General features: G+C 40.1%; 1 protein-coding gene and 1 long non-coding RNA gene across 2 annotated transcripts in view; one reads left to right on the forward strand and one right to left on the reverse strand.

The window, feature by feature from the left end:
• Positions 1-4452: 4452 nt before the first annotated feature.
• Positions 4453-10970, reverse strand: LOC309382287. The gene is made up of 3 exons (XR_014173656.1): positions 10339-10970; positions 8243-8335; positions 4453-5841 (listed from the first exon to the last, which is right to left on the reverse strand). It is a non-coding gene; the product is annotated as an uncharacterized lncRNA (long non-coding RNA).
• Positions 10971-11464: 494 nt separating this feature from the next.
• Positions 11465-14036, forward strand: part of ASIC2 (acid sensing ion channel subunit 2) — a gene marked incomplete at its 5' end in the record, with an annotated part of 651084 nt that continues 648512 nt past the window's right edge. The window contains one exon of the mRNA XM_081971172.1: positions 11465-12046. Coding sequence (XP_081827298.1) covers positions 11465-12046 — 582 coding nt within the window. The remainder of the gene's footprint in view (positions 12047-14036) is intronic.

The following is a 14036-nucleotide window of genomic DNA, read 5'->3' on the forward strand; positions in this document are numbered from 1 at the left end:
TTTGGGCACTGCTTTTTCTGTTGCTATATTTATTTTTCCTCTTCTATTCCTAGTGTTTTGTAGCACATATGTATGGAAAAAAGCTCTTGAGTCTAGGGTTATCAGAGTGAACCAAAATCCTTTGCTGTTGGAAGTGAATTTGATCAGCTACCCCATCTATATATAGATGCTGATCAGAGTGATATTGTTCTTAAGGCAATAGTGTCTTCTACTGATACTGAGATGCTGAGGGACAGGGTAAAGGATAGAATGGAAGGTTGGGTTTTATTTGCACAGATTCAAAAGTTCCAAGGCTGGGAGGTGGGGCCAGCATCGCGATGATACGGTTGTGTGGTCTCAATGCTCTGAGACCACAGCCAATACTTTTGTCACTGGGGTGGGGGGGGGTGTCCAATGGATCTAAACCGTCCCGAAGAGATGGTGAACAGGAAGAATATGTCTTGCTGATTTTGGGGATATCGCAAAATCCCTAAAAGAAGCAAGAGAAGTTCTTCTACCTTTTCTTTGTGACTCTCCATGATCTATAGAACAAAGTTTTCTCCTCTCATTGTTGTGGATACTTTTCTAATTCATTAGAAAAATTCATTTAAAGATCGGATTACTTTTTTCAATTTGAAATATAAAATAGTTACAAAAAATAAACTTTTTAACAGCGCTATGCTGCTCGAATGCTGGGAGGTTTTCTTGAACGGAGTTTGTGTATTCAAGCGGAACTTTTTTTGTTTAGACTTGCGGCTTGGCTACAGAATGATGGGAAGGAGGGCCAGATGTCCCTTTGAAGTGCACTCAAAGTGAAAACAACAGTCTTTGTGAACATATGCTTCAATCTTGTTGACCTTCCAAGCAAGAGCAACTGTGCATGATAATATGGCATCTCAGGAGAATGTAGAAGCTTCAAACTTGCAAGGAATATTTGCAGAATTGCAAAAACTATTAAATACAGAGGAGAGAATGGAAAGAAAACTGGATTACTTGGAACAAAATATCGAGGATGTTTATCAAATACAAAATGAGGTGATTGAAACTAAAAAAACCGAAGTGCAAGATGAATATAAAGAGATTAAACTGGTTGACATTTATGGCAATTGGTCTATTTTTGAAAAAAGAAAGAATGGAATATCAAAAGAGGAATTAAATGGAGAGGATATTTATTTCAAAGGGCAAGATATAGAAGAAGAAGAGAAAATTAAAGAACCTATGGACTATGGCAGTGATAGCGAACCTATGGCATGCGTGCCACAGGTGGCACGCGGAGCCATTTGTCAGGGCAAGCTGAGTTCACCGTTTTTAAAAGCCATTTTTTTGCCCTCCCCAGGCTCCAGAGGCTTTATAGGAGCCTGGGGAGGGCGAAAAGAGCCTCCTCCGCCCGCCGGAGCCCTCCGGAGGCTTCAGGGACCGTCTGGAGGCTTCCCTGAATGCTTAAAATGACCCTCCGAGCAAACCAGAAATGACTTCCAGTTTGCTCGGAGGGTCATTTTAAGTGTTCCGAAAGCTTCAGGGGCTGTCCGGCCGGTCCCTGAAGACTTCGAAGCGCTCAAAACGACCCTCCGAGCAAACCGGAAGTCACTTCCGGTTTGCTCGGAGGGTCGTTTTGAGCGCTCCGAAGGCGTCAGGGAAGCCTCTGGACGGTCCCTGAAGGGTTCGGAGCGCTCAAAACGACCCTCCGAGCAAACCGGAAGTGACTTCCGGTTTTCTCGGAGGGTCGTTTTGAGCGCTCCGAAGGCGTCAGGGAAGCCTCCGGACGGTCCCTGAAGCCTTTGGAACATTTAAAATGACCCTCTGAGCAAACTGGAAGTGACTTCCGGTTTGCTCGGAGGGTCGTTTTAAGTGTTCCGAAGGCTTCAGGGAAGCCTCCGGATGGTCCCTGAAGCCTCCGGAAGGCCTCCGGGGGGCGGGGGAGGCTCTTTTCGCCCTCTCCAGGCTTCTATAAAGCCTCTGGAGCCTGGGGAGGGTGAAAAAAGCATGTAAAAATGGGGGGGTCGCGCCTGTTGTGCACGCATGCGCACTGGGGGATTGCGCATTGCATTATGGATGCAGCACGCTTGCACACGACCCCCCTGCGCTCCCCCCACTTGTGGCACACGAGCCAAAAAAGGTTTGCCATCACTGGACTATGGGATCTTTTCGGCAAAAATATTGATAACACTGCTGACAATCAAAGACAAGCTGAACAAGGAAACAGAAAGGCATCAAGAGTACATGAGAAATTTTACAAGCAAGGAGTTGCTAAGAGAAGTCCATACAGATCTGATTAAGAAAATGTTTAGCAGATTAGTTCCACAAATGGCAGAAGAAATGAGAGTGTTTTGTTATTGGAAAGATACAGGTTGATAGATGGAAGATTATAATTCAAAACTAGCTAAACTTAGTGAAATTTAGTGATAATAGGTATAGTTAAATAAAAAATTGATAATGATAATAATGTATACAATGTGTAGTGTTATGATAAGCAATAACTGGATATGAATATTGAATGATAACCATGAAGGGAAGACTAGAAAAACTTTTGGATTATATATAAAGGCTAATAATAATAATAACAATAAAAAAGAATTAAATTAGACACAGTTAAGTTTTGATTATTAGGGGGAAAATGTTATGATATACGATATAGCCAAATAAAGAAAGGATAATTATAATAATTCATATATATGTATGGATATAATATAAGGAAACTGGATGCAAATTGTAAATAGTGATTTTGAAAGGAGGATTACAAAATTTTGTTATTAAATATTACGGATGCTTAGCTAGAATAGGACATAAGGATTCAATGTTATTGGAGGATTTTAGATATAGTAAATGAAATGCCAGTATGTGGTTATGTACTAAATTTTGGTATATTTTATGATGAAGGACGTTTAAATAATTATAGTCAAATAAAAGTGGAGATATGATGATGGTAATATGTATAAACACCTGGGATAAAATACTAGAGTTAATATGAACTAAACTTGATGACGGTGGAAGAGATGCACGAAAGCTTTTTGTAACCAACTGATACACTTTCTACAGTATGTAAAGAAGAAGGTTCTTTATGTTTGTTTTGAAAACTAAAAATAAAATAGAAAATTTGTGGCTAAAAAAAAGTTTCGAGGCTGGAATGTTGACAATGGGGCATTACTGTCTAGTGGAATAGTTATAGCAAAGTCCAGTAAAATCCCTCAACCTTCCCCAGAAGAACAGATCTGGGCCCTAGGAAAAACAAGTCCCCAGCGTTTGCACCTGAACTAACTCCAACCTGGCACCAGTGACGTGCAGTCAGGTGAGGCAAGTGAGGCACAGCCTCACCACTCTCATCATGAAAAAAAAAAGGAAAAGGAAAAAGCTGAGCTAGTTGCTGCCTCACCGTGGATGACTCTGCTTAACCTCCCTGGTGCTCTCCCTCCCCAAGTGTAGTGACTTCCTCCCCAGGCCCCCATTCATTTCTCTCTCACACACACACAGCTGGATAAAACTATATCCAGTCCTTCGGGAGAGGGTGCGGCTAAGAAATAAATATTTATTATTATTATTATTATTATTATTATTATTATTATTATTATTATTATTATTATTATTATTATTATTATTATTATATAAAAATCTAGCCCAGCTTCACTGATTACAAGTTTGAAAAGGCAACATAGCTCCACCTGCAATCAAACTACACTTGGGGAGGGAGAGCACAAGTGAGCACTGAGGAGACCACAGGAGGAGGCAGGAAGCCAGGCAAAGAGCCATGCTGTAGTACACACACTTCCTCCCAGCCTCTTTCTTTTGGAAGGCTCGGCTTGGCTCCCCTCCGGCTTCTCTGCCTCTCCTCTCACCCCAGCCTGCCAGCAGGAGGTGGTGGGTGGGCTTTATTGTGTTCCAGGCATTTCCCACCCAGACAGCAGGCTGCATTTGCAGTGGTGGAGGTGTTTGGGAAAGGCAGCAGGGGAATGGGGGGGGGGGATGGCAGAGGAGCTGCTTTCAAGCCACTGGAAAAGATATCCAATCCAACTTTTGTGTTTGGGGGGGTTGTTTGAGAGTGAGTGAGAGAGGGAAGGGGTAGGAGAGATAGTCCAATCCAACTTCTGTGTGTGTGTGTGTGTGTGTGTGTGTGTGTGTTTGAGAGAGGGGGAGGAAGGGAGAGAGGGAGGAAGGAGGGGAAGGAGAAGAAAAAGAAATAGAAAGGAGGAGCAAAGGAGAAAAACAAATGCTGTCGCTTTAAATTGGAACTGAGCATGCCTGGCTGTGGAATTATGAGAGTTGAAGTCCACAAGTCTAAAAATATTTGAAACTCAGCACTGTGTCAGTGCCTCACCAGTCATAAACCTCACCGCATGTCACTGCCTGGCACAGACTACAAGGCTATTATATCATTCTATCCAAGGACCTATAAATACAGCTGCTAAGTTTAACAATGTTAAACTTACTCCTTTAAATTTAACAATTTAAAGGAGTAATTTCCAACAATTTTTTTTTATTTCTGAGAAAAAAATATTTGAAAGCAAAAGTAAACTCTGGTTTTAATCCTGTCGGAGTGATGGTACATATTTTAAATAAATTTCAAACAGGAAACAGTGTGCAGGAATCATAGCTGGCAAGGTAGAGTGTAACAATAATAAAGCACAGAACAGTTTGGGGGCAGGTGGATGGGTGGGACATGATGTGAACATTGCCAATTGTATCCTTCATCCCGAAAGGAATAGTCCTCTACATCAGTGTTTCTTATGCTTCGTAGCTGGAAGATATATGGACTTCAAGTCCTTGAATTTCCTAGGCAGCATGCTTGCTGGGGAATTCTGGGAGTTGAAGTTCACACATCTTACAATTGCCAAAGCTGAGAAACACTGGTCTATCTGAGTGGCTAACAAATGAAATTCTTCAGTCCAAGATTTAAAATTCCCCAGCTGCGCCATCATTTTTTCCCCTCATTCCTTGACTGTGGTGCTTGTTTGCTTCTCTTTGCCTGTTAGCAGTGGCAGCTCTGACGTGCGCTAAAATGCATACCCAAAACATTTCTATTTGCATTTAACATTTTTAGATAATATGATTTATAGTCAGTCATTGTATATATTTACATACATTTTGTTTTATTGTATGATTATAGAGTATGGCAGTTATCTTTCATAAAATACATATAAGTGCTATCATACACTGCCTGGGACAGCATGAGGTAAGTGTGAGCTGTGAATCAGCTTCTCCTTTGCTTGGCTTCAGGCTGGGCCTAAAATATTATTTTCCTCAGCATTAGGCACAGTTAGATGCAAAAGGAAAGCTATGCTCTTCCATTTTGAATAGGGCCTGAGTTCTGAGGGTTTAAAGTGATCATGACTTGCCCTTCTTAGTGATTTAAAAATGCTAATTAAAAGAATACATCTCCTCCATATTAATTTTGTAGGTTTCAAAAAGAATCAAATTGTTTTCTTCCCAGTCCTTCAATGAATCTTGGTGTCTGTATGGCTGGCCTTTATTTTACATCCCTCTCTACAGTATTGTAATTATGAAAATTGATGAGTTAGCATTTCGATAAAAATGCTGGGAGATCTGAACTAAACACTGCCATCTCCTGTTCTTAACGAATTCTAAAATGGAGGGGAAGCGACAGAAGGATTCCAGTATGAATATCCCCCCCCCAAGCTTTTAAAAGGCTATAAGAGCTGTTTTAATATGAGGCGAATTAGAGTTGCTGTGAAAATTTCCCGTGTTTCTGCATTTGAAGCTTTCTTCTCAACAGGTTTAGCCAAGATGTTAAAAAAAAAGGGGGGGGGCAGGTCTCTTCCACTCCGTGAATTGATCAATCAAAGAGAGAAGGTGGGACTTTTTGAATTCTCACCATCTTGTTTGCTCTCTGGTGACTGGCCTCAGGAAGCCCTGGGAAGGAGTAAATAAGATTATTGTTGAGTACTAGAAGCAGAAACGACATTAAAAACAGAACTCCATTTATCAAAGCTGTTTTAAAACGTTTAGGGAAGGAAATTGTTGGGCACAAGAAGCAAAAAACTACATCGAAAACAGAACTTCCCTCCCTAAGTAATTACAGTAGTGATAATTGTAATGAAAAAGGCTTTACTGTCATAATTTCATTTAGTTTTTTTTTTAATGATATTGCTTTTTTCCTTTGTATGTTCATGCGGGATCCAGAAAGAGCCTTTTCTGTCATTTCTCCTGCCCTCTGAAACATCGCCCCAGTGGTGAGATCTGCACCCACCCTTTTGGCCTTTCTGAAAGGGCCTGAAATGGAAGACTCTGCCAAGTGACCTTGGGCCCCAATGATTGCATGTCATTCTGGAAGTGGTGAATGGACTAAGATGAGAACCCACCACTTCCCTGTGCGTATCTTGCTCCCGTCCTTCACATCTTTGGCAATTTTTAAGTTAAATTTAATCTTATTGTTTATTGTTTTAATGTTTTATTTGGATGTTTTATTGATTGTAAACTGCCCAGAATCACTTTAAGACAGTGACGTGCGGTGAGGTTTATGGCTGATGAGGCTGGTGATATCATCAGCGCGAGCCGTGGTCCCCTTCATGTTGACTCAGGAAGGCCGGGAATGGGACCACGTGTGCAGGAGGCTGAAGCTGCCTCAGCCTCCTGCACACATGGTCCCATTCCCCTCCTTCCTGACTCCTGAGTCAACATGAAGGGGACCACGGAGTGCACTCCGTGGGACTGTGGCTCACGTTCCGTGGTCCCCTTCATGTTGACTCAGGAAGGCAGGAAATGGGACCACGTGTGCAGGAGGGAGGCTGAGGCTAGAGGAGCCTCCTGCACACGTGGTCCCATTCCCGGACCATGTGTGCAGAAGGCTCCTCAGCGTCTTTTCCCTTTTCCCTTTTTTAATTTTCATGATGAGAGCGGTGAGGCTCTGCCTCCCCTGCCCGCACATCCCTGCTTTAAGATGAGATAGGCAGCATAAAAGTTTAATAACTAAAATAAATAAAATGTGAGAATCCCCACAAGAACCCTGTGAGCACTTTGGGCTGGAAGAGCAGATGACTGGCCAAAAAACACACAGTAAGAGTCATAGCCATTTGGATATTGGCCTCCCCAGTCTCACACTCATTTCTTATTCACCATGCGACATTAGCTTAGGATATCATAACACAGAAATACAGTGGGACCGCGGGTCATGAGTGGCTCAGACCATGACCAAATCAGGTTCTGACCAAAACATTCGCATTTTTTTACACTGGTTGCGAACAGATACTTGGGTGGCGATCAAACACAGCTGCAGCTGATTTCCCTTTCTGCACCATAGAGAAAATCCTGATCTGCTGATTGTCTGCCATTCCATATGTTAAAGTTACCCTTTAAATTTGTTCTCACTGGCTTCTAGCTTGTTTTGCAAGCTCTCCCTCTCCTACCTCCCTGGGAGACCCACATGACGCCGCAGAAGCCTTGATCACAGCTTTTTTGTTACTGTTGTTTTGCGCACATGGTGAAGGTTGGGAACAGAGCCAAGCAAGCTCTGCAGTTGGGAATTCTGGCAGCTTGGAAGCCAGGATCTCCCCCCACCTCCCCTCAGTCCTCCAGGAGCTGCAGAGAGCGGCAGTTCTCTGCCTCAGCAGGCCGGCAACAGAAAGGCCCTGGCGCTTGGCTTTGGAGCATGGAAGGAGGGCATGTGTTGGGCCTCTTCTTCTCGTCGGGGCTTCTTTGCAGAGAGGAAGGCAGGAGGAGCGCTGTAGAAGCCAGCCAGCCAGCCTAGCCCAAGCCCTCCTGCCCTCCTGCCCAGGTTGTGGGAGGGCCGAGACCCTAAGATGGTCGAGAGGAAGGCAGGAGGAGCTATCAGTGTTATTAAAGGATTTTACATTTTACTATTACACTGTGAGTTCTATGCATAATTAACTATTTTTGTGCTTAAAAATATTTTCTTAAAAATTTATATATAGTTCGTAGGGGTCTGGAACAGATTGATCGTATTTACATACAATCCAATGGGAAAATTAGATTTGCGTCATGACCAAATCGGGTTGCAACCAAGGTTGTGGAACAAATTGTGGTCGTGACCCGAAGTCCCACTGTAATAGGAATGAAAGTCTGCTATGTAGAAAAGAAAAAAAAACTGAAAGAAGGCATTGACAATCCACTTCATATTGTCACTAAGGAAACCCATGTTTTCTGAACTGGACTTGAGGGATATCATCACTACATGTTGATAATGAACGGATTCTCAAAAATAGTTCATTTCAATGCAGTTAATTTGGCATTTTTTTTTCTTACCCAAATTTTATTACCTGTTCTAAATTGATAATTCTTCCAACATAAAACTGACCTTGCAACTTGAAATGCAAATACTGCCATGCAATTCCATATTCTGCCCTTGTACATTTTACATTACTCTGTCTCTCATCTTGCTTGCAGAAATCTTGAATAAGCAGAGAAATGGATAAGGAGAAACAAAAGGAATATTATTTGAATGACCAGAGACTAAATTTAGTAATACTTTATAACAGGAATAATTTATGGCCTGTCACAGTTTCAGTTTAAATGTGTCTGTTAAGTACTCATTTAATGGCTTAGATAAAGCACAGAAAAAAAGCAATATCAAAATAAATGCCTTCTTGAACTTACATGGCATACTTTGTGGAACTGCATTTAAAGCTACTTCCTCCTGAAATTACCAGATTAGATTTTTTAAAAAAGCACAGCTAAAAGTGGCTTTGCATCATTAACTGTAGTTCAGTGAATAAATTAGGATTGTCTGAAAGTTTTGAGTGCACTAAACCATTAACTATTACTCATAATCTATAATGACTACCATAAACAACCCAGTTATATTATGGATTAATTCAAACTTTTCCAATGTGGGATTTTCCAGATGTGTTCAGACTCCAGCTACCAGGATTACCTGCAGAATTATCAGGTGGCATGGATAAAGGCCACACTGGTGAAGAATTTGGGGTCTCAAACAGATTTTGAGATACCACATTAGAGCTTTGTTTAAAATTATTTATCTTATGGAACTATAATTTATTTTCACATGAATGGGCACACTAGAAGAAAGCAAGCACAAATCACTTTCAAATTATTATTAAATTAAACTACAATATATAGCCCAATCTGAGTAGCTTTAGGAGGTGAGCTTAAGAGACATTACTTTTTAAACGTGTATAAAACCTTGTGAAATTTGTGCAATGACATCTATATCCATTGTATACTGCTCAATGTAAAATTACGGGGTGGGGGCAAAGCCCCAAATTACACATTGGTAAGAAATTGCAAAATAGATTTTAGAAAAGTAGACTTTAAGGGGATGGAGTTGAACATAGATCTCCAAAAATATTTCATATACTCGATGAGGATGATGCTGAGAAGAATGTGAAACAGTTTAAACCCTTCCCCCGTATAAAGCAAAAGAAAGGAAAACTAAAATATAAAAGGTGGTAGGGCTCCTTCATGTTTAATACTATGATCTATCCTTGATAAAATTCAGTTTTCTTTTATTTCTGGCACCATGGAAAAATCATGGAAGTAGGAAAAACATGCAGTCTGTTTGTTCAAATGATCACATTCACAACTTACTAAATAGCTAGTGTTTGTGATATAATGAATATTGGACTGTGAAATGTGATTTAAGTTAAAATTCCAACTCAGTTCTAAAGTTGATGGGCTGACCTTGGACCAGTTATTATCTTAACATGCCGATCCTACTTCACAGGATTATTTTGAAGGATAATCCATGAGTATTATTTAAATAAAAGTTTGGAACAAATCTGGCAATAAATATTAGAGGATAGCAAAAATAGCATAAACAATGACAAATGAAAGGATTTACCATTATTAACTTTGATGCATGGATGCTTCATTTTAGCAATATAAACATGATCCAGCTGAAGTATCATGATTTTATTCTTAATAAGTGAGATTGAAATGAGTATCTAGGCCTCCATTAAAAAAAAAAATCCATATACATCTATATTTTCTGAGAAAAAAATTGCTGTGTGTTCAATAGGACTTGCATCTTAGCAACCTGATAATTTAATTTTACATACATCTATTCAGAAAAGTCTCAGATAAATGCATATAGAATTATAGTCTTAAACTGCTTAAATTTGGATGGATTGTTGCTTGTGTGATTATGTACATGGACATATCCATGTCATTCTTGCTATGAGTGTTCATAATTGGGATGGTATGCATATACATATAAACATATAGACACACACACACACACGTGCTGGGTTGCAGTTTAAGATATTAAACATCCATTGTTCTTCTGTCTCTTGAATTACAGACATACATTTTGTTTAGAATTACTGGTAATTATTCTGTATGAAAAATGCTGCGATTGACAAAATTCAAGACAGCTATTTCTCTACAATATATAACTATTAGAAGAAACTGAAATAGCCTCCAATCATAACATACCTTGATGCTTTTAACTTTTCTCTTCTGCTGTTTCTCAGAGGTACCAGTCCTGGACTTCAGATGGAATGAAAGCAAAAAAGCATGCATGTTCAGGTGGAAAAATACCTGATTCTTTCAAGACTGATGGCAACCATTAAAGAGCATAAAAAGGAAACTTATTTGCTGCTGAAAAGTGCAATGCCATTGGTGCCTTTTCTGGCAAATCTTTCCTGCCAAATATCCCTGGCACTGAATCCTGGCTGCTCTCTCTTCTTGAAAGAACAACTGCTCAGGGTGAAAATGTCAAATCTTTCCCAGATGCTTTGCAGTGGTATTAAGCCTGGTTATGTTCAACTCTTTTGTCCTGTGAGTTTTGTTCTTTTGCTTTCACTTGGCTTCAATTGTGCGGAATTCTCAGATTAAGATTTGCCAGCTGGTTTCTGTTAAGGGAATGCAGGCTGAGAAGAGAGAGCAGGAAAAGATGCTGGAATCCAACAGCCTGGAAAATCATGGGGGATGGGGTTACTGTTGATCCTTTAAGAGCCTCAGCTCTGTTCTGCGGTATGTTGCTGTGTTAAAGGCAGCAGGCTCGTTAAATGTAAAACATTAACTGATGGATTCCAAGCTCCGATTTGGTTAACTGATGGACTGCATGCAGCATGGATTTCACCCCATCTGTACACACACACACACACACAGACACACAGAGACATACACACACACACACACCTTTCATCACTAAATTCTGTGTGTGTGTGTGTGAGAGAGAGAGAGAGAGAGAGAGAGAGAGAGGGAGGGATGGATGGAGGGAGGGAGGGCTTTGTTTCTATTGGCTGATTCTTGCCTTCCCACCCACATCTATTCCACATCACCTTGGTGTCTTCCTAAATAAAACCAGTCCTTCTTATCGCAGCAAGGAAATCAAGCAATAGAGTTGCAATGGATTTTAAATAAACACTTCTCCCCCCCCCCCCATCATTGACAGGCTGCTGAGAAGCACGCAGGAGGCACCTCACCAACTGCTACTGAAACGCATATGCATAGCTACCTTGCCTGCTTTCTGACTCTACTGCTTCTTTCACCCCATGTGTGAGGGCTGGAGTACACAAGAAGCTGGCTGCAGGCAGAGGATAGAATTGGTACCTTTATGACCAATTCTTTCTCCATGGATTTGAAGGACAGCACCAGTGAGGGAAGCCTAGGGAGCCTTCAACCTTCCAGCCTCCAGATTTTTGCTAATACCTCAACCCTACATGGAATCCGCCATATCTTTGTTTATGGACCTATGACTGTGCGGAGGGCTCTATGGGCTCTAGCATTTGTAGCTTCCCTGGGCCTCCTCTTGGTAGAGAGCTCTGAGCGAGTGATTTACTACTTTTCTTATCAGCATATCACCAAGATGGATGGGCTTGTTGCTAACAGCTTGGTCTTCCCAGCTGTCACCATCTGCAACTTTAATGGGTTCCGCTTCTCTCGTCTCACCACCAATGATCTGTACCATGCTGGTGACCTTCTAGCTTTGCTGGATGTCAATTTACAAATCCTTCATCCCCATCTTGCTGACCCAACAGTCTTGGCCATATTGCAAGAGAAAACCAACTTTCAGCACCACCGAGCCAAGGTCTTCAGCATGAGTGAGTTCCTAGGACGTGTGGGCCATGACATGAAGGAGATGCTGTTGTACTGCAAGTTCCGGGGACAGGAGTGCAGCCACAAGAATTTTACAACTGTGAGTATAAGGAACAGATTGACTTTCTTATTACCTTAATAATGGTTACAGTCACAATGGGATGTACCTAGAATTGGTAATTATATTTATCTTGGCTTCTGTTGGTGAAATAGCAGGCTTGAACTGAAGTATGCTTGGTATCCTTGTGGCAAATTTGGGAGATTTAAAATGGGAAGTCAATCCAATTTAAGGAATTAAAGACTTTTTCCTGGGAGATTTCAACTAGCTCTAGTTGTTGGCCTGTTGAGACCCTTGAAGTAAGGAATGACAATATTCAATTGCACTGTGCTTTCCTCAAGGAAACTAGCTTATTTTGCTGTTGATTGGTGATTGGCAGCAAAGCAGTATTGAAATAGTACAGTACTTTTTGGCTGATATGGTTCATATATACCCAACTGGTTGATAAGGACTTACAACTTAGATCATTTTATTCCTTTCGCTCTTGGTAACAATTATTTCCCATTTCATATCAAACATTTTTTACAGACACCTACACAAGATTCTGAAACTGGATAGCTTGGGGACAATGTTTCTTTGTATTAATTTAGTGTTGGTGGCCTACCTCTGATCTGTGGTCTAGAAGAAGTGTAGAGTTTTATGAGCAAATGGAGTTAAATGTGAGTTAAATGTGAAGCCAATTCCTTGCTAAATAAGTGATTTGTTCTATTGCATTTCTTCTAAATGTTGTGTAGTTGGCAACAAGGTGAAAATGTAGACTGTAAGATTAGTATTGTTTCAGTTCTCATAGGCCATATGCATTCATCATTTCATAATTGCAGCATCAATTGTTGACTTTTAAGTGTGTGAATGAAGTATGAGAATAAGTATAAAATATTAATTTCTTGACTTACTACAACATAGTAAATACAATATTTTTCAGTTGACTTGCTTCATACATCATACCCAGCAAGTCTCCTAAGTAATGGTGAAATTAAATAATGCATAAACATAGAAATTAAGCAGATCTAGGCCTGGAACTAAAAACGAAGTGACGTGTTTCATAACTATGGCCAGTTGCCATTAAAGATGAGGATCAGAATTAAAAAAAACACAAGATGACTATTTTACAGGCAACTAAAAAAAATGAGAAGGGTACTGTTTACCAACTTTATGTCATCCAAATTTCTAAACTGGTTTAAAATTTAGTACTTGAAGTCACAAAACATATAGGTCACTAGATTAGAGAAATGTTTTCTAAATAAATTGTTTTGTCCTACTGGCTTTCTTGTGTGCTTTTTGCAGCAGCCTGAAATGGAGAAGTTAAATAAGTGAAGGTGATGGGCAGTGAATGTTGGAATAAAGTTTAATTTCTTCTTTGCTCAGACTTGTCACCAAGAGTTGAAAGTCACCAAGAGTTGAAAAAAATGTAGTCTTTTTTTAAAATTTACGAATGCCTTATTTCTATGGCAGGGGTCAGACTAAGACATTGGACAGAAGAAATGGTTTTCCCAAAGGAAGCTTTTTCTTAGTTACATTATACATTAAGGGGATGTTAACAGTTTGGCCTTAATTAATAACAGTACAGAATTTAGAATATATGTAAGGGATTTCATATATATCAACTTATTATAATGTATCATGTAAAACAGGAGTCCATTATTAGAAGGTTGAGACAGAAAACAGTTTGCTTCAATAGGATAAAACCAGTAGGACCAACACTTTAAAAAGCTTTGTTCTCTCATACAGATTTCCTTTATTGCTCCACTCTTGCCCTTCTTGGTACAGTATGAAACACATTGCTTCTGTCTGCTGTGAAGCAACCTTGCTATGTGTTTAAGCTGCATAGTTCAGACAGATTCAGATTGTAGACTTTTTAATGTAATTTAGACTTTCCACCATAGTACCCAGTTTTGGAATAAATTATGTGATTAAAAAATAAATAAACATAGGCATTACTAACAATTTAGTAATTTGTTATGGAAAAAGGATATTATACCTTTTGATGTTTGGAAACTCGCTGTTGTGATGTAGACAGGATTGTAACCAAGAG

Source organism: Natrix helvetica (genome assembly GCF_964273705.1).
Source record: "Natrix helvetica genome assembly, chromosome: Z".
Taxonomy (NCBI): domain Eukaryota; kingdom Metazoa; phylum Chordata; class Lepidosauria; order Squamata; family Natricidae; genus Natrix; species Natrix helvetica.